General features: G+C 40.7%; 2 protein-coding genes across 14 annotated transcripts in view; both read right to left on the reverse strand.

Moving 5' to 3' along the window:
- Positions 1-3: 3 nt before the first annotated feature.
- On the reverse strand, positions 4-14,994 carry RIOX2 (ribosomal oxygenase 2). Of its 11 annotated transcripts, none has more exons than XM_027449401.3 (11): positions 14,853-14,994; positions 12,563-12,660; positions 11,988-12,423; positions 9,419-9,538; positions 8,221-8,349; positions 5,611-5,714; positions 4,357-4,459; positions 3,545-3,710; positions 3,197-3,285; positions 1,789-1,902; positions 4-696 (listed from the first exon to the last, which is right to left on the reverse strand). In XM_027449401.3, exons 3-11 carry the CDS (start codon positions 12,417-12,419, stop codon positions 538-540), a joined length of 1,416 nt encoding a protein of 471 aa, XP_027305202.3. In that variant the 5' UTR covers positions 12,420-12,423; positions 12,563-12,660; positions 14,853-14,994; the 3' UTR covers positions 4-537. The 11 variants fall into 11 exon arrangements, with proteins under 11 accessions (XP_027305202.3, XP_071881257.1, XP_071881239.1 ...); XM_072025156.1 differs by having other exon boundaries at positions 12,532-12,660; XM_072025138.1 differs by having other exon boundaries at positions 4-699; positions 12,532-12,660.
- Positions 14,995-17,380: 2,386 nt separating this feature from the next.
- GABRR3 (gamma-aminobutyric acid type A receptor subunit rho3) overlaps positions 17,381-27,031 on the reverse strand; it is a 34,321-nt gene continuing 24,670 nt past the window's right edge. For 2 of the 3 annotated variants that reach the window (XM_072025190.1, XM_038183887.2), the window contains 5 exons: positions 26,283-26,365; positions 25,326-25,466; positions 22,412-22,564; positions 20,588-20,784; positions 17,381-19,556 (listed from right to left, as the gene is read on the reverse strand). In XM_072025190.1, the coding sequence (XP_071881291.1) occupies positions 19,254-19,556; positions 20,588-20,784; positions 22,412-22,564; positions 25,326-25,466; positions 26,283-26,365 (877 nt within the window). In that variant the 3' untranslated portion in view covers positions 17,381-19,253. The remainder of the gene's footprint in view (positions 19,557-20,587; positions 20,785-22,411; positions 22,565-25,325; positions 25,467-26,282; positions 26,366-27,031) is intronic. The other variant, XM_072025194.1, reaches the window with a different exon arrangement.

The following is a 27,031-nucleotide window of genomic DNA, read 5'->3' on the forward strand; positions in this document are numbered from 1 at the left end:
AGGTTAAATATTAAACATTTGTTTATTCGAGAGGTGACAGCATCTAAGCAGTAGGGCTTAGCATCTTTAAAAAAATCAACAGCATGGGAAAAGTAAATTGAGCTGTTTACAGCTGTGACAAAGGGATTTTTCATAGAATATCCCCGAGGAACTAGAGTACTTAAAATTGGACTTCATTATCTAAGAAGTGTAAGACATCAATAATTTTGGTGGAGATACTGAATTTTTTTTAAGGGTATTAACAGTCTGGCAATTAAAGGTAACATGAACCGTTCCACTATTAACATTTCTGAGCAGCTTACCTGTTGTCCCCATGACCATTTTCCCAAAGCACTAAGGAAACTAAAAGAACATTCAGCATCAGAAAGTAGCAAAGCCTGTGTGTATGTGCATACACACATACATTGCAGTGTGTTGTTAGACGGCACTACAAACCAAGGGCTGGATGGAAAGAAAAGAAACTGAATACACCTTTCTTTTAAGAGCTTCTTAATGGCCAGAAATACTGCTTCCAGGAGGAGCTAGTTTACAAAAGCATTAAAAAACTTCAATTAGACATTCAGTCCATAGTGACAAGGCAAGGTTTTCTTTCTCTGCATCAGAGGTAAGGTTAAGCTCTTTAACATAAACAGTACTGCCACTCCAAATCTGCTTCAGTGCATCGAAGTATGACAAAGGAAAACGCAGTCCATGAGTCTGCTGGGAGGAAAAAAAAAGGAAAAGAAAAACCACTTCAGTTAAGTACAACATGGCCATTATTACACAATGTTTAAGACATAGGTACTGATCAGCAGGTGCTCCTTTCCCACTTCACACTGGGATTTCTGAGCACATCCTGCATAAGATTAGTATCATCCTGCCAATTTTATTAAGAGAAAGACAGCTGAAATCTCTTCTTACATGGAAGCTGTGGTTACCTGTGCTAGCACCTCTTACTGATGTAGAGAGACGTAAGGTACATGTCTTCCCCTTCTGGCTTCTGAACTGAAATATACACTCTTGCCTAACCCTATGCATTATTTTTAGAAGAGGACCTAAGTTTCTTTCTTTCTCTCTGTTACACACAATCTTTAGAAATAGTTTGACAGAACGGTAGAAGACCCATCTTCCCATGGCTGGAGACCTTAAAGGCAAAAAGCTATATTCTAAGACTTACATATAGTGTGCAGCTGCCGGTATAAGTTACCAGTTTTCTCTAGATGTTCAGCAAAATTTACCTTAAAAAGTAAGTAACTGACAGGCAAAAAGCCTTGCTACAGCTACTTAGACAAGAGTTTTGCCTCTAAGGTATATTTGTGGAAACCTATATCCAAGGTTCAGGTTACAAGCCTGATGTAATAGCATCTCACTATCATAAATTGGAACAAAAAGATGCAAAGCTTGCAGCCATTCTTCAGAAATATTGTATATAGCCTTTGTAAGCATGAAGGAGAACCACCTGCAGCCTTATTAATAACAGAAGTTCCCTCTTTACATTTCAGGAGAAGATTTAACTCATTACTCCTGATGCTGACCCACCTTCCCACACTGCCCTAAAATGGGCACACTTACCTTGCACTACATAACAGGGCATAGGGAGGCTAACATCATTTCAAACTGACATAAACACACTGTCCCCCACAGTGACCCCCTGCCACTACAGAACACGTGCTAGCATATCGCTACTTTACCTAGGACATAACTGAAGGCATGCAAAAGAAATCTGCAGCAAAACCCAACAGGACACCACAGTGGGTGCACGTGTGCCCATATTAAAAAAATGAAGTAAAAATGAAGTGGGGAACAAACCTGTGACATGCCTTCCTCAGTGGTAGCATCATCATCTTCTGTCCCCATCATGTGAGTTTCTCTCCTGTTCTTTAAAGAATGGTACACATACACCATCTCTCTGCGAACTTCATCCTATGAGACAGCAGGAAGAAAATAATTACGTATCCTCAAATTCATCACACTCAAGTGACAGTATTATCTTCTTAATTCTGGAGTCCACTCTAGTATCAAGAAAAGGAATTCACTTTCCTAACAGAATGATCCAACAGCAAGCTATGACAGAAATAAGGGAGTCTACAAAACATTTATGGAAAAGTTTAAAGCCTTTTCTCTTCTGCCTTAATAATGCCTCTGCTGGACTCACATGCCATTTAAGGTGCACCTCCTAGAAGGTCTTAATGGAGGAGTTCATATCGCTAGGTTTCCATCATACTAGTCTGTCTCTTAAAAATCACGTCTAGCATTCCTTGGTTGAAGTTGTGCAAGCCAATTCAGTGCTCTGTGGGCAAAACTCACTGAGAATTTGAGGACACAAGTCTTCTCCATGTGATCTCATTCAGATTTATCTGTATGACATCAAAAGGAGTTGCATCAACAATTGCAAAATAGAGCTTCTAAAACCCACATATTCTCACAGTAATACAGACACAAACAACATGGGGGAAGAAAATCAGAAAAAGTTATGCTATGGTTTTTTTCTCACAGGGAAACATTTTACTCTTAAAAAAAAATTGTACAAGATGTCCTAAGTTTGTTTTTTTTGTTTGTTTGTTTGTTTGTTGTTTTTCAAGACCAATATAAAGTAATTCTGTAGAAGTCTGAAGTCTAAAATTCTGGAGCAGTCAGACAGTTTTCTCCAATAACTTTTTAAAATTCATATCACAAACCTTCATAGCTAAGAAGCAGACTGGACACAACATAATCCAAGATGCCAGCAGCTATTTTATGGAACAGTTTTGTTTTCACCGGCACCAGAGATAAAGATAACTCAGAGGTGAAGACTAAGCACATATACAGCCTGTAGCAGCTGTGGCAGAATTCCCCCTTCTAAGGAATCCTATTTGTGCTCTTGAACACAAAGAATAAAATAAATAATTTAAAAAATCTGTTATCAAGAGCTGTACAGACCATTTAGTAGAGGTAGTGATCCATCCCATCTAACCTCAGATGAAGATCATGCACCTGCCATGCAGAATCACGGGATAAATTTAGTTCTGTAGATCTCCTCCAGAAGGCAAGAACATGCCGTATTACTGCTTGACAGCAACCCCACAATCTCCTACCAAATCCTAATAGGATGCATTGTCCAGCTAAGCAATAATTGCAGGACCCTTTCAGACAGGTCAGTACAACAGTGCAATACCTTTCACACTCAGCAACACCCCCACACACCCGAAGTGCAGAGGGGTGCCTTCCTTATACTTACAGAATTCTCTTGATCGGGCTCCACTGTAATTATAGCATGATCCCTAAACTGCAGTCTGATTTGGCTATCTAATTTGGGCAACTTCCCACCTAAGAAAAAAAAAAATCTTCATTAGAAAGGATGGAAACCATATAAATGGTGCAAATTGGCCCTACTCTCCTAGCCGTCTTCTTGTGGCTACATTTCCTGCTAAGCTATGTTTCAACATCTGTCTCAAACATGAAGCTCATGCTAGACTCCAATCTTTGCCTACCATAATACACAAAAAATCATAAAAGGCAGAGTTAGCAACAGCTCTACCACAACATCAACAAAGGGAATAAAGATGTGGTAAACCTCAAAACCTACCTGGAGTTAAAGGATCAGAATCGCATCCCAAGTAAGGTGGCAAACGGTTCATAATGAAATCCTTCTTCATGTCAGATGATCTCAGCTCTCTGGTGTTTTCCAGGCGGTCTGCAAGCATTCTCAAAATGCTGCTCAGTTTTTTTGTTGAGTCTGCTATATCCACCTGCTGAATATTCACACAGAGTTGATCTCACATGAATTTAAGATCAACAGAGTTTAGCTTAAATAGCTTCTCCTAAGGAGAAGGAGGTGCAGTGATGATCTGGAAAGTTCTCTTTTATCTTTTGAAAGGGTAACAAAATTTACTCTCAGAACAACAAATGTTTATTTTACACCTTCCACATGAGCTGAGCTGTTCACACACATAAGCTGATGCTCAGTTTTCCTCACCATGAGACTAACTGCAATGCTAAACAGCTTGCAAGTGTACCTGAAAGAGAGATTTGTTCTCTCTTTCACAACTAGACAACCATAAAAAGGGCACAGAACAATTTACAGCTCCACTAACTTTTTAAAGAGTCAAAAGTTTGACCTGATGGAAACTACACCTGTCTGACAGCTCCAAAGCAAATAATGTTGCTTTGAGAAGGAAGCGAGCCATACAAGGACACTGTGATATTAACGAATACGCATTGCTTCTGCTGCACCAAACCTCAGGACACTCATCCTGAAGTCTTCAAAAGTGGTTTTACTGCAAGACAAGACAGTACCATTGCACTGAGCTCTCACAGCAGATCAGTAAGATACACCCTTTCTTCAGTACTAAAGTTTCAGCTGGATGCACTATTTTTCCCTGAGTCCCACCTATTTACCATGAGCAGTTGCCTTGGTATGCTTGTCCGCAGAGCCACATCTTCTTTTGCAGTATCAAACACAAGGCCAGGAATTGCATCCAGTAAGAAGTCACCCCAAGAGCTGTAGGACAGGAAGGAAAAAAAAATTACTAAAATAGCTGCACTGAAATAAAAGAGGCATGCTTTCTCCTACCTATGTCTGGTTCCATTACTATCTGAGAAAGTATGACTTATTATAGTCTCATTTAAGGGAGTTTTTATTATTTATTTATTTTTAAATAGATCTTCTCCACTCAAGCATTCCACTGTTGGCTACACACTGAGAGGGAAGGATTTCTGGAGGCCACTCGCAGCCGATCAGTTTGGGTGTGCCATCACACTTAGCCGAAGCAGCTCAGCACTAACACTGCCACCTATGTTATAAATGAACTCAAACACTCTTTGCAATGGCCATCAATACTTACAGAAAGTAACTTTTTTTTGTTTTGCCTTCTCAATAGAATATTGTAAATTAAAATCAGTAGAACCCATTTTTATGAAGACACTCCTCTGAGCATCTTAACCTTAATTTTCCCTCCAACACAGCCACATTAAGAGTTACCAGCAGTACGGACATCCTAGGTTTATAACATGGTACATCTGGTGGTTAAAAATAACATCTTACGATCATCTAGAGTATGCCCAAACTTGTTCTGCCCAATTTTGTGGCTAACAGAAATCCTTCCCAATTCCTAACTGGCCAATAACTCCAAGGCCAGCATCTGAGTGAAGCTGATTAGGTCACAGCAGTATCTCCCTGTGTGATGAAAGGTTTCAGTGGGCACAAGCATTACATGTAGATGTGTGTCAAAGGAAACCTGACTTGCACGCATGTGCTAGGGAGATTAAAAACACAGATAAGTAGAAAATATATGCAAAGAAAGAATTTGCAGCAAGTCTGTCAGAACAGGCGTGGGTGACTACAAAATGTAAGAGAGAACAAGATGAAAGGAGTAACCCATGACTCTTTCTCTAGTTTATGAAATGAACAATAATTTCAGCCACCGATGACAGATTTTTAAACACAACAGTGAGTTTACTTTTGTATTTTGTAATATGGAAGATAATGTGAAAGTCTACTGCTGGTAAATAATAAAATAACCCATTAAAATGCACTGAGTTTGCTGCACGAAAAAACTCATGAACAGGCCACTTCACAGAAGTGTTTCCCTCCTCTCCTGCCCCCAGCCTCCAAAATGAAAATGAATAAATAAATAAATAAATAAAAATTACTTGTTTTGGTAGGTACTGATGGTCACGTGTGTAGAATAAGATATCCCAGGAGGAGTGTCAGCTTGGTGAATAGTCCCTCTTGGGAAGTACAGCAAGTCACCAGGCTGCAAGAAAATGAAAAGAATCGGTATGATTAGGGCACCTCATCAAACCTTACCGTGTTGTTGTAAAATAGGGGAAATACTTTCTGAGCAGACTGACTGGCAATGTGGTTTGTTTCTGTTTTTTGTTTTTTTTTATCACAAAATAGGGAGTTCCTCCATAGTACATTTTAATAATATAAAGCACCCTATGCAAGGAAGCCCGATACCTTGAACTCCCCAACTTACTACTAATATTTACTATGCACCTGTCCGAAAGCACAAAGCCAGCTGTTAACAGTACAGAACATGCACATTCCAGCTCAGCTGCGTAAAGGATTCAAAGCCACAGCTGGGATGAACATGCTGACAAAACACTGGGCTAGCAGAGAAGCAGTGTGATGTGAATCCAGTCAGATCACGTCAAATGAAAAGGTCAGTATTCACAAGAAAGGCCAAATATTCTATAAAGATTGCAGTCTGTTGCAATACTATTGTCTGAAATTCTCAGCTAAAGCACTTTAAAAAAAAAAAAAAAAAAAAAGGTACAACCTTTCCCCTCCCTAACTTTTTTCTTACCTATCTAAATTAAATTTCCACACAGATAAAAATTTAGATTAGGAAGTCAAGGTAAGAGAGAAGTATGCAGCATGCCAAATTGCCTCCAAGAAGGAAAAAAACAGTTAATTATAGGTTCTCCTATAAACATCTATGTAGCTGTATAGCATAGTCAATGAGAAGGTTCATACAGCAACAACAGTGAAATCTGATTCCATTTTAATTTTACTGTTCCTTAAATTTGCTCATACTAAAAGAGGCCAGGACCATCACTGTTCAAAGCAGCTTTCACTGCAGTGCAACTCCTATTCTTCTTATCAGCTTGGTAGTCTTATCAGCTTAAGTGAACCAACAAGCACAATGCTCATCAATTAAAATGACCAGATTCTTCACAGACTATGGGTCGCGACTCCCAGAGAAGGGCAGAGCATTTCCCAAGAGACACAATGAGATTCTGATCACCTTGTCATCTTCTTACTTCTGAACTAGATGAAGGCAGGGATATCAGCAAAGTAAATGAGAAATCATTCCTGAAGGACAGATAGCCACTGACACATAAGCTCTGTGCTTGACACCAGTAACAAGCCAGCCGTGTCCACGGCCTGATGAAAAGTCACCAAGACAAAATGTGGTTTGGGACCTCCTAAACCAACTAGCATGCCTTCATGCTCATTCAGCTACCAGTTTCTCAGAGAAGGGGAGAAGAACTCCAATACAGCCTCTGACCAGTCCATTTGTCCTAAGCTGCCCGTGAACGAAAGGCAGAAATGTTAAAAAAGGAGAAGGGAAATATTTTAGAAGATATTTAGGGAGGAAATACCAGTCTATACATTCCTGTCAGAGACTGTCGTACAGATAACCAAAAGAAAAGGGACGCAGGAACCAACACCAAACACAAAACTAAATTAAAAACTTGGAACATTTTGAAGCCCTCTTCAGGGCCAGAGGCCAGTATTTTCACTGCAATAATTCCTGTACAATGCCTTGTGCAATACTGCATTATTCCATAAAAATCAAAGGCACTTGAGTCCTACCCAACATGTTCCAGAAAGAAAAAAACGAACTGTAATTTACTGGACTTTGCATCAACCAATACATCCTGACAACTGAAAATTACCATCTGTCAAACTCCTTGGCCAGGAAGATCAGTATCATACCAAACCTAAACTACTCTTCCTAAACTACCTGCTTCCAAAGGCAAGTCTGAAAACAGGAAAGAGCAGGGACCTTGCAGAGGCAAGGACACAAGGTAGAGAAACTAACAAGGCTTCCAAAACAGAGCAGCCCTACCTGTTGGGTAAGTAACACACTTCTAAAGTACAAATATGTAAAACAGAAATGCTGCTGTTGAAAGGGCTGAATTAATCAATCTTTGTGAAATGTTCTATTTAGAAAAAAAAAAAAAACAAAAAAAAAAACCTGCCAAACACTTGATTTTCAGGTTTGGAAAAAGAAAAAACAATACATCAAGTTAATATGTTTTTTAGTTCATGCTTCTATTTATCGGTCAGCTATAATATTTAAATCCAATTCACCAAAACAGTGACAAACTTCAGAAAGCTTTAAGTCTTAGTGCACAGATGGATCAGACCGACTGATTACAGACAGCATGTAACAGCATAAACCACTTCATAACCATATTAAAAACAATGCTTTTTCTGCATGGAACTCCACAAACATCAACCAGGATTCCTGGTGCCCAACTTACAAAATACTAAACAATTTCCAGAAAGAACTGGTTTCTTGGTCCATTATTTAAATACTAAAGCAAATGATACCTTTTGTGAAATGGTAGGGTAGTTAGACAACTACAGCCTAAATTTCTTACAGAGTGTTTTGTGCACCAACCCTGCTCTCAATTTCACAGCCACGAGAACTGGAAGTGCTGTTTTCAAGAAAAGGACCATTTCAAATGTAACTACTTTTCAGGCAATTACAGCTCAGACCAGTTAAAGCAATTCACTTACAATACCTTTAATACGAATTCATGTGTGGGTTTCCCAATCCTATCTTCTGATTCAACGTTATACTCCCGAGCTAAATGCACCGTGGGTTTATAGAGTCGCCAGTGTTTCTCGCCTTCTAGCTGAAGGATGAACACCTGCAAAAGACCAAATGCACAGTGAAGCCTTGCCTCCCCTCACACATTCAACTAATCCAAAATGTCAAGCCATCGTCTTACTTGGAAAGTCTGTGGAAGCATGCCAGAAATCAGAGACAGAAAGCAAACAGAAGGGACACAGGCTGAATTATTAGGTGCCTACAATGTAGCAATTCACACTTAACATATTTTTTTCGGCTCTACTTAGAGATGAGGAGAAGAGCTGCAAAGTAAGATCTGCTTTATCCTGTCTAAGGTAGGCACCTGGAAATCCCTGTTTCTCCCAATGATTTAAAAAAGGTGCTGCACGACTAACTTAAAAGTAATATCTACCACACGGATATTCAAAATATTAGGTGATACAGGTCTAACCACCAATCACTGGCAGTGTCATAAACACCATGGGGATGGCGTGAGCTAGGGGCTGATGACACATGCCAGAACACGCAGGAAAATAAAACTCCGAATGTAGTTAATGGGGAAAAAAATGGTGTGAAAGTCCAACTTCAAGATGTGCTTTTTAAATCCGGTAGTTATTTGAGTGTTTCTTTTAGAAGCCAATCTGAAATGCATTTGGACCACAGGACTCCGTTATACCAGTAACTTCTTAAAATCAGCAGGCCCAGCAAATGGGAACCAGTACCACCAGGCTGCTTCCAGTGAAAAATTGCAAGTACTTTGTAAACGAAAAAAGGATTTCTAGATTCTTGGGGGGTCAGAATGAAGTGAAAACAAAAAGAAGGTGCTAGAAAGTTTCTGCAGCTGGCAAAACAAAGTTTTCTTTTCATCTAAAGAAAATACCAGGCCTGGAAAGCACACTTGATGTGATATTACCATTAGATACCTCAGTACCTTTTCAGTGAAATTTCAGAGGGGGGGAAAAAAACAAACAAACAAACAAACACAACAACCATACTGAAACACTTGCAATCACTTACCATAAGTGGAAAACCATTTTTCTATAATGTTAAGTTTATGTGAGGGGAGGGAAAAAAAAAACAGTGAAAGGTATCCACTGCCACTAGCAAAACCCCTGCACAGCTTCACAGCCGAGGTTGTGCTGTCCTACCTCAACATCGTCGTAGTGAGGGGGAAGGCCCTGTGAGCCCTGCGGAGTAATGTACACATTTGACCCAACCAAGGACCCGAAGTAGCACTCCAGCTTCTCCTGAATCTTCCAGAGCTCCTCCTTTAGAGAGAAAGGATGATGTTACTAGCGAACAGCTCAGCCAAGCTGGGCTTTCTCCCAGCCCGTTAGCCTCCCTTGTTGCCTGGGAAGTTCTTCTAGGGAATTACCAAAATCCCACAGAAATAACTGGGAGGCGGAGGCTGGGAAGGTGGAAGCAATGAGTACTTGCTGCCAGGGTAGAAAGGTGATCCTGCAGGAAGCAAACACTGCAGAAGCAAAGATCTGCCGTAAAGGTAATCAGTAAGCCAAGGAGTGCTACATGCTACCACATGTGCTACATAGCATTGGTGTTTGCTCTCTTCCCTCTGCTGTCATTAGGTTGCAAAACCAAAAAAGGGCTAGATATAGAGGAAAAGAAACCAACCATCATCCCACAAACTGCAAAGCATCTTAATACAATAAACACATGCATGACTTGCATTATATTAGCTAGCATCAAAGAGACTGTACAAAGGTTAGAGACCTACTTCCAATGCCTCCAGTTGCAACAGAAACCAAGCAACACTCTGCAGGTACGTAATCAAGGAGATAAAGTATCTCTGACTTGTTTTTTTTATATGCCTCTGAGATTTTGCAGTGTATGTAGTGTACGTATCAGGACATTTGTTTGTGGAATAAGCCACAGGTTTGTAATTCAAAGCAAGAATCTTTCTTTACTTTGAAAGTATCTTTCAACCTATTAAAACTACTTTGCTCCCCCACAACTGAAATATATGTATTAAAATTTAACAGATTCATGCCAAGAGATGCTTTTGAAAACCTTCAAAGCACAAAGCTACTGAGGTACCATCATAACAGATGCTGAAGAAGACTGATAAGACTTCATTCTCCCTCTGTTATCACTCATGTATGTTAGTTAACATGCTGCAATTAAAAAAAAAAAAAAAAAGGAACAAAGGAACTCTAATAGTTAGCCCACAGAAGTTTTAAGTCATCTGCTAAGTTTAGCTAGGCAGAATCAAGGTGCTGAAATTCTGCACTTTTCAAGAATAAAGCGACTAACGCTTTACAAATCGTTACTTGAATCTAATTTTCAAATAGTTATAGCAAAGGTCAAGATAAGTACAAGGTACTGGGGGAAAGAAAAAGAAGAAAATATAAACAAGCATGTCTTACTGCAGCAAAATACTTTAGGTTATTACTCGATTCAACAAGGGATTTGAGCAAATATTTAATAACAGAGCTCCCCAAAGATTTTTGAAGAATGCACCTCAGATCTAACATTAAGCTATGAGCCAGTCACGTATTCAGTACGAGAAGCTCAGGTGCAATGATTTTAATAGACACAGTACAGAAGGCACAAAGCATTGGAGCTAAGCCCCAGCCTCATCATGGGTTTAACTTATGAAATAACCAGCATGTGAGCCGTGGCTGAGGCTGGCAGTGCTCCCTGCCCAAACTCCACTTTGATTGTTTTTCATTTTCTTCTCAGAACAGGTTTTTCTCATTAACTCCGAGAGTTTCTTCTCTGAACTTCCTTGCAAAAGCATGTTTGTTTATTAATTGTGTGGGTATATTGAAGAACAAACCTTACTCACCCATGCTTGACATGTGACAGGTACTGCACCAAAGCGATGACTCTCATAGCAAAAGATGCCAAACTACCCGAGCCATGCAAGGGCAACTTCAGCCAGAATTTATGCACATTCAGCTCAAGCTCTGCATTTCAGCATAAATCATACAACAGCTCAACTGCAAATGCCCCTGTCACTGGAAATGCCAGTGGCACTTGACCTGAGATCAGCTAACAATATTGATACAGCCGTATATTTGAGTCCTTACAGACCACTTCGTAATTAAATTGCATTGACACCATGGGACAAAAAAAAGGACTACTCAATCCAAGTATAAACACCCAAGTCCTTTACACAACTGTGCAGACACCCACTGCCTCGTTGTGAATGCATGAAGATTGCAAAAGCATCAAAAAGAACAAGAAAAGGCAATCACCAAAATTGCAGTGGTTCACATCTGTGGTGCAATTCAAAGCCCATGCTTTATCAAGAATTGCAAAATGTCCTGCAAATCTTTTACACGATCTCACACCTTGTCTTCCATTGAAGGAATTTGGCATAAATGCTCCATTTGCAGAACAATGGGGCAGAAAGGATAATTTAAGCAGGCATAGATAGATAACCATCAATTTTGTGAACTTAGATCTTTCTGAATTTGTATGTGATAAAGCAAATTTTTAAAAAGTAATACTTAATTTTACAGCGTAAGTCGGATTTGTTCTTACTGCAGACCACTGAAACGTGACGGGCAGTGCAGAAGTATAAACTGTCTTTTAATACAGTTCCTGTATAGGTTTCAGCAGGTCACTGATGTGAGCTGCTTCACCTGCATTTACTGGGGACAGAGACAAAGCTATGTCAAGTACATGTCAAGCAAAATATGCTGCATTATAAAACATGTATGAATTATATTCAAATGCATTAAATGACCCAACCTTAAATCTCTGAGGCTGATGAAACTGTATCGTTGCCTTTTTCTGGTCAAAGTCCTTCTTCAGCTGCATGTAATTCACTTTGCCTTCTTTATTTAAAACTTTCTTTTTTCCATTCACACATCTGCAGATATTTATATCACGCCCATAGTACAGACCCTGGCTGCACAGTTCCTTCAAATCTGGCAGCTGGAAGAGAGACTGGTAATAAGCAGCCAGCAGGGGATCATTTCTCTGAACAAGCAGCGGCTTTTGTTCCCAATACTCCCTGAAAAACACCTCCGGTTTGATGGGAGAGATCAGGCTTCCAAAAAGGCTGTCTGGGCTCTCGAAACTCATAACTGCCAGCGAACAAGCTGCTTCCACCTTTGCTCGTTTACACTGCACCTGCATTTCTTTTCCCATTTCAGCTTGCCTCCCTCCTTTCTTGGGCATGTTCCTGTTCAAGAGGGGAGAGAGAGAAAGAACAGTCAACCAGCAGCACAACCTTGAGGGACCTGAGCAGCTCCTCTTGCCTTCTCCAGCGTAAGTAGGCAAGTAAGAGTACCCCGGGAATGGCTCTGCTTTCAGATGCTCACTATTTGTTCCAAGCTGCCTCCAATCCACTCTCAGATCCTCAGCAAACTCCAAAGGACTCTACTGGAAGCTGTGGCTCACAGAAGTTCAAATCCCACACCTGAGTTCATAATAAAAAATAGACACAATGAATCCAAATGGCCACACACATGAGATCTTTATAAATATGGAAATCCACCCACAAAAAGAGCCCTTAGTAGACTGGTCTTCTGCAGCAATAGATGCATTTAAAACCACCTCAGATGTAAGAGCTTTAATGATAACTTGCAAAAGGGGTGGAGAGGGGACAGAATGAGAAATTGGGACCCTATTACACATCCTTGAAAGACACCAACGTTGGAAAGAAGCACATGCTGCAGCGCCCGGTGTTAGTCATCCTCAGCACACACTGACAATGGCACACATCTGTCCCCGTCTCTATACTGTGATGGCCAGCTCTGGCTAAACCAAGTCTACAGAAAGGAGGGAATATTTTTAGGGCTTTCTGCTGATGCTGTGCAATTACAGTGAAAACTAAAATTACAAGGTTCTCCTTCCATCTTTGTAAAGCTGTCAAACTTTGTGGTTTGTGTAGAATAAAAAGACTTTTTTTCCCCAAATTGCACACATTTAATTTAAAAGTTGTAAATCACTTAATTTGTGTCCGTGTGTTGTGTTTTTTTTTTCTCAAGACAGACAATATGTTCATATATCATTATGTAAAAAATTTAAACAAGTAATTCACAAAGGGCGTATCTGCCAAGTTTTCAGGAAAGTTAAGGCAAAACTCAAGTAATGGTAAGTCTAACACCATAGTACATACAGACATACTTGCATTAAAGTTTACATCAGCACCAGCAGTTCATCCCCCTGAGTGGCTCAAAGCCCCAGGCAGAGGTGAAACCCTGCCTGAGAAGCCGAGTTAAGCATCCTGACAGCGAGCCAGCACCAAGCCCTCCAGGACTGCAGCACGCCTGCTCAGCCCGGACTGGCTGAGCCCAACTAACCCTGGGCTTGTCTGAGCAGGTTTGTGAAGCCACCATGCAAGGAGTTACAGCACACTGCAGCTTTCATTTGGCAAATGTCATTTTGAAAATGACAGCTTTACTCCCCTAAGTAAACAATCTCATGCTTTTTACGCAGAATCCTTATCACAAAACAAACTCTAGTTCTGGTGTGCACGCACAGCGCGAAGTTTTCCTACGCAGCTGCATGCAGGACATCCTCACTGCTACACCAACTCCCTAGTGAAGTGTTTCATCCGTAGCTCCTGTGCCTCAGCAGTAACTGCGGGTCACCAAAGTCCAGCAAGAGGGAATCCACATCACCACCGGACACTCGTTGCTGCAGCAAGCCACAGCCCTCAGCAAGAAATGGGAATGCTCAAAAGGACTGAAGGTTGGCCCACTACTGCTAGCAACCTCTGATGATGCTGCAGGCATTGCGGTTTTGCGCTCACACTCCCAAACGCCAGCAACACAAGTGCAACCAAGACCAAATTGCCCTATTTGTATCCCAGACCTAAATCCATCCTGTCAGCCTCATGCTCACGCCCAGCCTCTAAATTAAATCCCGGTGAGTGCTGCTCACAGAACAGGCTCCCTTTACACAGCGTGCTGCGCTGCCATGTTTTGGTGGCTTTTTGGAACAAACCAGAAAAACACAACAGAGCTGAGCACTTCTGGCTTCAGACAGGAGTTATTTCGCATCAGTATTTTCCCAATCACACACCTGTTTGTGCTTAAGCATAGGGAGAGCTGAGCCCTGCTGAGCTCAGGCCCGTAAAGCGCAGCACGGGGGGGCTCTGGCAGAAAAACTTGGTCACGGCTATTCTTAGGCCACGCAGCCCTGCTGCTTCCCACCGCCGCGCTGCCACGTGTGGGTACGATTAAACTTTTTCCAGAAGGGAAAAAAAAAAACAACAAAAAAAAACAAGGAAAACCGCGCTGCAGGGCCAGCCGCGGATCCCAGCCAGCGCTCACACGTGCGGCCACGCCAAGGGGGCAGCCCCCAACCGCGAGGGGCACCGCCAGCAGCGGGCACAGCCCCGGGGCCGCTGCCTGACGACCCCCGGAGCACCGGGGCGGCTCCTGGCGCCCCCTCACCCCTCCAGGGGGTCACCCACGCTGCCTCCCGCCCCGGCACCCGGCACCCCACGCTGCCTCCCGCCCCGCCCCGCAGCCGGGACAGGCAAGGCGGCGGGGCTGCCCCGATGTCCCCCTGCTGCCGGCGGGGCGGCTGCTGGGCGGTCCCCCCCTCGCCGCCATCAGCCGCCCCCCGCCGGCTGCCCCCCCCCCGGACCCCCAGGCTCACCCTCCCGGGCACGGGGCCGCTGCGCGGGGCGGGGCCGGGCCGGGGGAGGCGCTCGGCGGCCGCCACAAAATGGCGGCGGGGAGGCGCGGTGAGGGACTGGGTGTGCTGCCTGAGGGGCAGCCGGATCTGCTGAGCGTGATGGGTTAAAATAGCAGTCACCTCGCGAAAAATCGTGGTTCTCTCCGTGAAGTTTGACTGTGTATAATAAATGATTAATTGTTCTTTGGCTGTGTTGTTGTTTCCTGGACCTGAGTTTTGCTCTTGTGCGCCTCTCCTGAGTCCTTTGACTGAGGGTGTGAAAACATCAAGAAATGTTTTTAGTTGCCTTTATTAAATATGTCTATTAATAGGTTAGTTTACGTTCTTTGCGAGATGTCAGAGAAATTGTTAGGTAGGCTTTGCTAAACTTCTGTTCTTGTGTACTTATCACTTGAAGCGCACAAAATAGAACTACCAGCAAAATGTGAAATTTGGAAACCTCAGCAGCCTCTAAGTACGTGGCTAATACACGTGGAAAGTTGTATTGGGCACAAGATTGTTAATAGAGGGACTTCTTAAAGACAGATAGAAGAGGGGACAATGTTCTCGCAGCGCTCTGGAGGGAAATGTAACCTTAAGAGAACCGCAGATAACAGAAATAATAGAAACCTAAGTATCACATCTACCTATCACATCTAAATTAGCAGCTCAGATTCCTCCCTTTTTAGAAAATGCTTTTACAGTCCTGTTCCTCCTTGTGGTAGAAATATCTCCTGCTTCCGTGGTGCTAATTGGGTCCCTTGGAATAAATGTTATGTGTTTCCATGGGGTTCCACATTCACTCATACATCCAAACTCGTATGTGCTGAATAGAGGGAATGGAAAAACATAATAAATACACAGAAAAAAAGGGATGGAAGGGAATAAAAGACAAACGCTTTTCATCATATTCTGTCCTGGACCACTTTGGTCTCCAGATGACCAGAATGCTGTGGCCATTCAGTCATGAAAAATACAGGCTGATCAGCATGGGGATTTGTTACGGGGAGATAAGTTTTGCCAGGGCTGAAACTAAAGCTATGTACATAGATATGTGAATTACATAGGAAAGTTTACATTTCTCTCTCGAGCATTTTTCTTTCATTCGACTGTCAGAAGGAAACAAAGATATTCTCTGCTTTCTAATTCTGTCCTCTTATTAGTTCATCATGACATCACTCAGCATCCAGGACACTTGCAAAAAGTATTAAATTGAGATTATTTTAGTGTAAACATTAGTCATTGGGATATTCAAAGGTGTAACTTCTTCTAGCCTTCTGAAAAACAGGTCACTGGAATGAAATTCTACTTACTTCTTCCACAAAATTGATAAAGCTTTGAAGAGTGAAGTAGTTTTCCAGACTTAAATTTTGCAGCTTAATCACCTACGTTAACACTTCCAGGATGTTTTCTTAATCCAGATGGGTGTACCAGCAGATGCTAAAAATAGGGAGGCCACATCCTGCGCTTCAGCTGGTCACAGGAGCAATGACAAGCTGTTATTTCTGTTTTCCAAAAATCCACAAAGTATTATCAGTATAACTGCTTGAATACCACTAGGGTGAACACTCAAACAAATATGTATTTAAATAATGGCTGTGATGTTTTAAGTTTTAGTAAATGCTGTGGGAAGTAAAACTCCCACATTTGACTGGCTGGAAAACCAGCCATAAATAACAGGAGCGGGAAATACTTGTGAATACTTTTGTAAAGGCTTCCATGCTGATTTGTCTAGACAAAATGACTAAAAATATTTACTACTGTACCCTTCTGGAAGGTAACACAAATTTCAAAAGAGGGTCATGTGAATTTTAGTCAGTTAATGCTCAGAAAGCCCTCTAAAAATAATGTATTTAAATGCTATTTTTTATTATTTTACAATAAAGGATCTGTGAAGTATAATTGATCCTGATATCATCCCTGTCACTGCATTGAGAAGATAAAAATCATAAGCTTTGCTGAAAAAAGTTTGCAGTAGGTTGCATCATCATAAGATGCAATCCTCGTCATTATCATAATAAAACTCACTATATAGTGAGTTTCCCATCACTTTCCATGATGAGAACACTTTGCCAGTGGTTACATTCAAACTTGCAAAAAAAATAACAGTTTTATCCATGAACGAAAACAAAGCTGCTTCTAGGTACCTGTATAGGATGTGCTGGGAAAGTAAATGCAGGCATGACTCTTTTCCTATACGCTTCCACGTGTGGGTCAGTTTGCTGGCCAGTCTGCACTGGACTTGGGCAGGCTAGACTGCAGAGCCCTTGCTGCTGCAGATCCTCCAAGATATTTAGAAGAGGGAATTGTTTTGGGTCAAGAAGCACTTGGGTACTTTTTCTGTCAGAGGATGAAGATTTACTTTTGGATAAATACTTCTTATTTGGATAAATAGCTCTTCCCATAAGGCAGATAAAAAATTTATGTGAAAACAATGGTGTTACATTAGTTCATGCTATAAGTTTAGGGCGCACACATCTGGAGCAATTAGATGGGATCTTCTCAGGCAATCTGGAACATCTGTGCAGGATGCATTCATAATAGCAGTGCAGTAACAAGGATGACATGGTGATTTCTTTTATATATTTATATTACACATCTGCTCAGCTTGAGGTCTGGTGTGCCGTTGCTGTTGCCAAAACCCTGCGTGTCCTTTGGCTTTATGTTCCCAGCATTGTCATTCCTGGTACAGTTCTCCTTTCCATGTCAGGATTTCCTGGAAGAGTATCAAAGCTGTCTTAGCTCTGATCATTTGTTTGGCAGTGACTTGACTGCCAAAGTACCCACTTACTCCATCAGATTTCAATCAGCCAGCATGCAATGTGTCACCAGCTTTTCCAGCTCTGTAACTGAGAGCTTGACAAATGCAGCTTTTTGAAACAGTACGAGACATCACCATGCTATAATGAAACAATATTGGAGTAGGAAAATCATAAATCCGAGAGTGGTTCAGACTTCCAAATTTATTCCCATTTCCTAATTTTAACCAAGCAGTGACCAAACATTTACCTTTTCATATTTTTTGTTATCACAAATTATCATTTTGAACTGAATTTGTACATTTGAACTCACTTCATTAATTGACAGACAAAACCAGGAAATTTAAGTGGAAAATGTTTCTCATTTGGGAAAGCCACAGAAGTAATCTTGATTCTTTTCTGGACCTGTGAACACTTTTTGTGTGTGTCCCTGAACATCTTTAATTCAACCTAAAGGGGTTGAATTAACCCTTCAACCTAAGGGTGCCATGCAGGACTCATCTGGGACCAGCAGGTTTCCTGTATATGGCTCTGTTTTGGCACAGCAGCTTCTTTTTATTTCCTGTGTTTCTCAGGTGTTGGTGTGGTAGCTTGAGCTGTGATAGGGACAAGTGCTGCAGGCAAGCACCCCCTCACTGTAACTTCCAATCTGTGAAGGCAAGGATGGGACAAAAACCCAAGTTCATGTATACAGTATAAAATGGAAGAACCAGATTCTGCTAAAAACATGGTTTGTTTGCTTTCTTGACAAAGTATTCTAAAATCTCTTCCTCAAAGGCTAGGTTTCTGAAAAGAGCAGTTATACAGAAAGCAGGTGACTACAGCAGGCCTAACATGAGGCACAGGTGTGCAGGTGTCACATGAAGGGCACACCTTGTGCAGGTGACACTATTCATCCACCAGGCAGGTGGCTGTAGGACACGGAGTGCATTGCATCTGGGACGCTATTCCTTTGCTACCTCGGATACTAGTGATCAAGATTTCTCCAGAATAGAGGTCCCTTCCAGTGATCCTGTGGAAAGACGAGTATAGCTGACAGGGTGAAGGTTTTTCTTGAGGCTTTGATGATGCACCATGTACAAAGCCCCATTAACTTTGCTTCCTGCTTTCCCTACTATCTGAGGACAAAGGCTCCAGAGGTGTATACAGGTTGCCTAGCAAAACAGAAATGCAGCATGTGAAATAGGGATAGGAGCTATTTGAAGGCGATTGGTGCTGACTGAAAACGAACCTGGACAACAAGTGGAGAACAAACAGAAAGGCTGATTAAAGAGGAATGATTATAGTATAGATAGACACTGAATAATACATACATTGACCAAGAGCTGCTATCTGTTTAGGTGTGTGATAAAGGGCTCCCTTAGTGAGCAAATTGCTTCTGTGCTACTGCAGCAGTAGCGTGTGCATTTGATTGCCCCAATAAAGCACCACACAGTCCAACTGAAAAAACAGGCTCATGAGAATTTTTCATTAGCAGGTTTGCTGCTAAACAAACCTGCCTCGGTTTGACACAGAAGCCAGTTTCAGAAACTCTCAACCATTTCCTGTACTGCTTTTGCATTATTTTTAGAGCACAATGCTACTGTCATACACAAAATAATGTCTAGCTTATAATGATTTCTTTTCATATGTACAAACCCCAGTAAAAAAAGTTGAACACGATATACACACTGGGAAATATAATCCTGGAATATGTGTCAATGACATGATTGTTCTGCAGAATAATCCTGCCCACGTTTCCTTTCAGAGATCTCTTTCTCTTGATGCGAGCTGGGCCCACGTTGGAGACACTGGTTGCTCGTGCCCGCGTTGCGTTCTCTTCACAGCGGTCAGAGAAAGAAGTCAGGTCCATGTCCACATCTGGGTCGTGGTAGCAGCCATCAAAAGCCATTGCTTGCACTGCATCAATACTGTACATTCCTGATGCCTGGCAACAAAGAATAGTTAATCTGCATCTAGCAGAAGCCATTGTAGTAAGTAATAATTAAATAAAACACAAAATTAAAAAAGTTTTCTCTTCAGTGCTGTTCCCCCTATTGAGAGCATAAAGAGAATATGGTTACCTCCCAGTGTATCTACCCCAAATGCTTCTACCTGTGGGGCCTGGCCTCCCGTGGAGGACATGAGCAAGTAAAGGGATATATGTGACAAAACACACTTGTCTGACTGATTATTGCCAGCTGACTTACATGTGCCCTTGCTTCTGAAACAGAAAAATCAAACTCTGCATTTCCTGTAGGTCTGTGTTGCTGGAGCTATTGGACTTCAAACATTTCCATGTTTTTTGATAGGATTATCAAATCATGTGAGCAACATATGCATCCTTTGTATATTCTTCCCTTTGTGATATTCCAGCAAATGATTTCACATATGGGGATATTCTTGGAGCAAAGTTTTTAAGTGAGTGCCTCATAGAAAGCAAATGTTTACAGAAATATAAACATTACTACTTCAGGCACACTTTAAAAAAAAAAAAATTGACCTTGTCATTCATCTGGTCTTGGCACAAATATATATATATGTATGTCATTAAACCCATCTGCCTATCAGAAAAAGGGGGAGCAGGAGAAGGATAGTCTGTTTCACAGGAAACAGGTGGAAATATCACAGTGAGCACATTTTAGTGTGTATTTCAGAGAAAGGAAAAAAAATAAAAGACTCCCTTGATCAATAGGCATTTGAGAAACAAAATAAAGATTACTTTCCTCTGGGCAGGGGGGATAATAATAAAAATGAGATGTGCTCCTTAACCTCTGCTACAAGAAAAGGAAGGGAGAGAAAGCTCAGACCTTCTCAAGATCTGAGAGATCAATATATTTCTCCCATTCAGCCAAGAAAAAATGAGATACAAAATGGAGTCACAGAGATGGTTACGGTACTATTATCACAGTTTTGTATCAGGATTATTTTGTGGCTTCTGTGATACTCCTGAAGGCAGCAAAACACAGATTATTGTACCTTGCCCCTTTTTTTGAGTTGTTTTCTCTCTTCAATTGTGGTGAGATAGTTCACTGCAGCATATTCGATGACAGATAGGAAGACAAAAAGGAAGCTGATCCATAAATACACATCCACAGCCTTTATGTAAGACACTTGAGGCATTGAGGCACTTACTCCTGTAATGATGGTTGACATTGTCAGCACTGTAGTTATGCCTGCCAAAGAAGAAGGGGAGGTTATCATAATACAGGCCAGCTGGTTCTGATTAGCTCATCACCAGTTGCTTGGACAGCACAGCTCTGTGAGGGCAAATGATTGAGACTGCTTTTAACTTCACTGAACAGGCTCTGAAAAGTGGAGTGAACCATGAAGGACCTATCACATACAATAGTGAAAACTGTCTCCACTCCATGTGCGTAGTCAGAGCTGTAGCACACCATGTTTGAGCAGTGGGTACAAAATGCTGCTGATTCAGCAGTGCAAGGAGTACTTTCTATGACAGCTTTTCTATGACTCCTATAGGGCAGTGAACATGCATTATTTGTAAAACTCTTGATGCATAACTTTCTTTAGAAACCCACGCATAAATTAAAGAACATGATCAGCAAAAACATCTTGACAACATTACAAATGACCTACTGAGAATTAAAACTTGATTTATGAATATGAAGTTAAATTTCTTACAAATAAAATAAATTGGTAGATGCATTAATAAAACTAGGTGTCATAATTTGGTTTTAGACTAATATATTTGTATCTCACGTAGAGATATAAATATCTGCCAATAGAAAGGCAGATTAATATAGCTATAGATAAACATTAAAGGCTGCCTCAGTACATGCCAGTTTGTTTCTTAAACAGAGATTCCCAAAGCTTTTACTTGTCTAAGAAATACAGCAACATACAGTCAGCTTCTGGGACCAGTATCAGTGAGAAGAAGGAGCAGGAGCTTCATCACTACAGTTTTTGGACTCAGATATATTAGGGATACATTAGATATCTTAATATATTTTTGTCAGATTTTCACAGAGATGCTAATCTTTGAAAAAAAATCCACCTAGTCCAAGTCCATTAGTGTTAAATTACCAGCAAAAGGTAGCCTTGAAGTGGTATCAACTGATTAATCACTGAGAGAACAATAATGTTATAAAAAAAAGAGCCAACTGTAATTAATCTTTTTATCCCAAAATGTGGTGTTCAGAGTTAAACCACGAGAGCAGAAAGGCACCCAGCTTGCTCTTTGCCTTCCACAGTAGCCTGCGTGCCTTGCACAGTTAAGGGACTGAAGTAAACATTTTCAAAGTACCTGACAAAGAAAGGCTTTGCTACCTAGGACAAGTCAGAAAAGTGGCTCCAGGTTGGTAGGAAGATATCAACTGGTTCTAGAGAGAAAGCTGAGCTACAAAGATTTTAGATAGATTTTGCTGTGCCTATGAAGTATTTCTCATGAGCCATGGATCCAGGAAGGGATCTGACTACCTGATACTTCCCTGGGAAGAAAAAGAAGTCTTTGGGAAAAAAAAAAAAAAAAAAAAAAAAAAAAAAAAAAAAAAGGAATGAACTAAAATTCTACCTATGGAAATGTGCAGAAAGAATTTTTTTTCCTTTCAGTAGTGTGTGAGCTACTAGTACAGTAAAGCCAGTCTGAAGAAACATCCCATTTCCAAACACAGAGGTTAACTAAAGGAGTTTGTGTTACTGACAACAGTGGCAATAATAGAGTTGTTCAGGCAACTACCTGATATATTTGCTCATGTCTTGCGTAAATAAAAAGCTAAGGTAACTTCAAAAGCTCTCCCCTATCCATTCTATGTATCCCAGAAGAATAAAGTAAAGGTTTACCTAGTGATACCCTGGCAGGAACAGCTCTTCTGTCAATCCAGAATGAAACCCAAGACAGCATCACCATCAGCATGGCTGGGAAATAGGATTGAAGCACAAAAAAGAAAATATGTCTCCGGAGTGCAAAATTTATGAAAAGTCGATTGTACCAGCCTAATGAGAAAAAGGGGAGGAAGAAGGTGGGGGAGAAAAGAAGAGAACAATGTTATTTGTAATCTCTGTTCACCAGTCCTCTCCTTCCAGTGTTTCCACATCAGTAATGGTAACTACCTAAGAGATATTGCTATCACCCTGCTTTCATATACTGCTTTATAAACTGCCCATCCATACCTCATTAATACACAGCTGCCTTGGCAGTGAAGCATCACAAGTATTGCATAATTTTAAGGTTAGGAAACTGAAAAAATAAAGTAAATAGATTTCAAGTGAAACTGCTTGGGGAATACAGATAAGATATAACAGTCCAGTTCAGCTGGCCCAGTGGAGCAGATACCCTGCCTCCCCTCAAAAGCAGCCTGCCTTCTCTCATGCTGCAAACATGCAGGCACCAAGCCGCACTTTTCCTATGGTCAGACCATTTTCCCTGCCCAGCTTTGACTTTAGAGGTAAGGGTGCCATCTAGTGACTTTTGGGGCAGGCTCTGGATGTGCAGCAAAGCACATGTGCTACACCTTGTGCAAGGAAAACAGTTTACAGTGAGGTACAAAGAAGGCAACGCAGCAGTCTGTGCAGAATATGCCTTTTCTATACAACTGCAGATGGAAATAAGCCTGTGTCTGAACAGTCCTGCCATCACAAAGAGACACTTTATAAAAAGGACTATCTCAGCAGTGACCCTATTTAATATTAAAGATGCTCTAAGTGGTTTCAGCCATGCAGTAGGGTTTTGTCTTTAGAATGATTGTTGACAGTGACATTGTTGCTCCTTTGGAGGCCAGGGAACTCCAAAATCCTAAATGCTATGCATGTGTAGTTCACTGAGATTCACAAGAAAGGCTATGCACAACCTAAAATGCAGAAGTCTGCTCTGTGAGCAGCATTTTTGTCCAGACTCTTCAGGAGGAGATGGCTGCCACTAAAATTATGCCAATAGCTCCCCACTGTTCCTTTCTTCTGGTGGGGAGGAAATGTTACATGTAACCACTTTCTTCCAACAAGAAGCAAAACAAAAAAAGAGGAGAAAGTGTAAGCTCCTGTCTGACACAAAACCTCAAAGCCAAAGCAAAGTGTATGCCTACAAACATCAGTGATCTAGTTAACAGATAAGGCACCTGCATTTATTCCGAGGTACCTCCCAGTGTTCACCAGTGACTTAAAAAAAGCCTACTTTTCCACCTTTACCCTGCTGAGTTAGCTTGTTTTCAAAACATCTGCACATTACTGCTAAGCAGTTACTTTTTTTTTTTCTGCAAAATCAAAGGTGCTGTGAAGGTGCTGCAAAGGTACAGAGGTTGTATGAGGTTGCAGTGCTGTGCACAAGGCCATATTTGCTTGCATTAGTGTTTTTTGATGAGAATAGCAAGAAGGGTAAAGAAGCCACCTGAGTCCCCAGAATGCAGTTTCACACAGTGATAGCAATTTGGTGGAAACCATCCCAGTCTCCTTCTTGGAACAAGGACAAATTTGACGTAGCTCTCTGCAAGGCAGTGTTACAATAGCAAGGTAACTTTTTCTTCTCACATGACAGTGGCTCTTGAAAGCTGGAGCTCTGTTCTTAGCTCAGACACAGGCAAGAGATAAGGCTGAAGGAACTGATCAAGCTGTGAATTCCTCACTGCTTAGGCTGCAGTACCGTTTAAACTGGAATTTCTGCATTAAATATCAGCCATTAAAGTAAGAGCCCTGCAAACTTGAATCCCTCTTACTCTTTTTTTAAGAAAACAAAGATATTCTGTATCTAAAATAAAGTAAATAATTCTATTTGCAGTTTTTCTATATGTCTTCAAGGTTGTTTGTTTGTTTGTTTGTTTTAAATTGTTATGCATTTCACCCCATTATATGGAATCATTTCTATTTCATTAATCTGCCTGTATATAAAAGGGGAATATTCCCATTGAAATGAACTGTCTCAAACCAGAAAGTACAGTAGCAAGCATTCTATTTGATCTGGTTAAGAAAAGTATGTTTAGACTACTTACATAGAGACATAATGCAAAGTTTGTAATTGCATGCACAACTAAAGAGAAAATAAAAGCCACTTTGCATGAAATCAAACCTATAATAAACTTCTAGGGCCTTGTGCAATTTGCCAAAAGGTGTAGTTCAAGATGTATAGTGAGGCATAAAAACCTGTCTGGCACAGATATCTGCATGTAAACAATGTAGCACTGACATACAAGGATTATTTTTTTTTTCTGCAACTTTATGTATAAACATGGAACATTAAACAAACCATGAATTAGACCTTAATAGGTTATAAACACTCTCATGAAGAATTTTAAAGTCAGTAGATTTTTAATGACACTTTCCAGCTCCAAAAAATGAGATTGTAGACAGTAAAATAGATTGGGGTTTCCTTTTGTTTGCTTTCTAGTACTTGACCCTTTACAGTTGGTATTTTCAATATTTTTTTTCTATATAACCAGGACCAAAATATTCCTGTAAACCCAATACTCCAGAGACTTTCGGAAAAGGCCCACAATTTTGAGAGCTCACAACAGCATATATTTAGTTGTTCTGCATTTCTTTAAGGTTCTTTTTGTCAGGTTGCAAGTATTATCAGAGCCTCTTCTAATACAGAGCAGGTGTTACACTGGTAATGTAAAGAGAACTTAGGCCTGAGGCTAACAGATCAGTGCAATTGACAGACCTCTCAGAGGTCTGCCATTGCTAATTTATTAGCAATTAATTTGAAGGTGAAAGTCTGCATGGCTGCGTCCCATGCTTCCCTTCTAATGACAGGGGCTTACTATACCAGTACTGCTGTAAAATGCGAGTCCGCTGGAAGCACTGAATTCTTCAATGAAAAACTGGGAGAGGGAGATGTGTTCATCTGTGCTCAAGGACTGATTTCCATGTTTCCAGTATAGCATCAGATCATCTTCATTATATGCATCTAGGAGAAAGTAAAAACTAAATCACTTTCTCTGCTGGAATAAAGCTTCTGTTTCTTTAGCAATAGAAGAACACTCAAAACAATTTGGAAAACCTCAAAGAAACCTATTTTTTTTTTAATATCAATTTGCCAGTTAGTTGACATAGAAAAATTGCAAAAAACACATTGCACCTTTTTTCAGGAGCAATCTTGTGCCATGTCAGCCATGTACCTGACAGAGGGGGAGCACAGGCATGCTCAGGGTCCCAAGTCACACAGGGGTACAGCTTGGGAGCTGCTGTGCTGAGCAGACTGCCCAAGCACTGGCAGTCTGTTCCTTTTTGTGGAGTCTGAACAACCAGCCGGCATTCCAGTTTTGCTCTTAATCCAAACAAAATAAATTCTGAGGTATCAAAGTTCTCTGCAAGACACAATTACCTTTACTACAGACCACAGAGTCAGGGCTGAGAAAACAGACATTTCACTGTAACACAAGCATTCCTTTTCATTTTTCTATGAGGTCAAATCTTGACATTTTATTTTACTTTTAACTTGCATTTTTCCTCAGACAAAGCATGATTTTTGAAAAGGAAAAGATTTTGAATTGAGACCTTGGAACATCAACTCAGTCAAAACAAAGTGGGGCACACGATTGTTTTTCTGTCTTCCCAAAGCGCACTGAGCTACAGAAATATCCCAAACTGGATACAAAGCAGTTTAATATGTACAGGTCAAAGATTTCAGGTCACACAGCAACACAGGTGAAAAAGGTATTATGAAGAAGATGAACTGCTGGTAATAATGCACATGTGAGGAGCAGTCATGAATTAAACTTACAGCTTTCCAGTTCTAACGAACAGTTCTGAGTGTCCAGAGGAAACCTACTGAAATCCATGAAACACATAGCAGAAACTGTTATTCTGCAGGAAGGAACAGAAAACCAGAAAGTAAATGAAAAATTTCACACTTTCTCTGGGCTGTGCAGCCACCTGATTGAAATCCCCGACCAACCTGCTGGTTAGAATCCTAATGAATGACTTTTTCTGCTGTTATGGACACTTCTAAAATTGCCTCAAGGTAGTGATAGAAAACTAACCCAGTGAGAGAACACATTTTTAAACATAAATAGTCTTTCTTATTAAATACATTACACTCAATTTATAAACTCTTTACTGGCCTGATCCTTGATTAGCCTTTCACACATTTTGCTTTGAATGGTTACACTTGCCAAAATTAACAAGAGAAGTTCACATTTCTTGACTAGTTTCTCATAGACTGAAGTAGGTAATATTAAAGATTAGAGTAAATATTATTCCAAGTGCTATTTTCCCTGTTAGCATGGTTATAATATTTAATTGCATAAAAAGATAAGCTGCAATGTCTGAAAGCCTATTCTCCTCTTCAACAACATACAAATGCCTAATACCCTAAAAAGCTTAAGGAAACCTAGACAATGAATTTCACTTGCTTTTTCACTCATATTTAGAAGACAAATGACCCCTAGCATTTTAACCAAATAACACAATAAACAAACAAACAGAAAGGCTATAAGCAGCAATTTAAATATAGTAAAAACTTCCAATTTT

Source organism: Anas platyrhynchos, chromosome 1 (genome assembly GCF_047663525.1).
Source record: "Anas platyrhynchos isolate ZD024472 breed Pekin duck chromosome 1, IASCAAS_PekinDuck_T2T, whole genome shotgun sequence".
Taxonomy (NCBI): domain Eukaryota; kingdom Metazoa; phylum Chordata; class Aves; order Anseriformes; family Anatidae; genus Anas; species Anas platyrhynchos.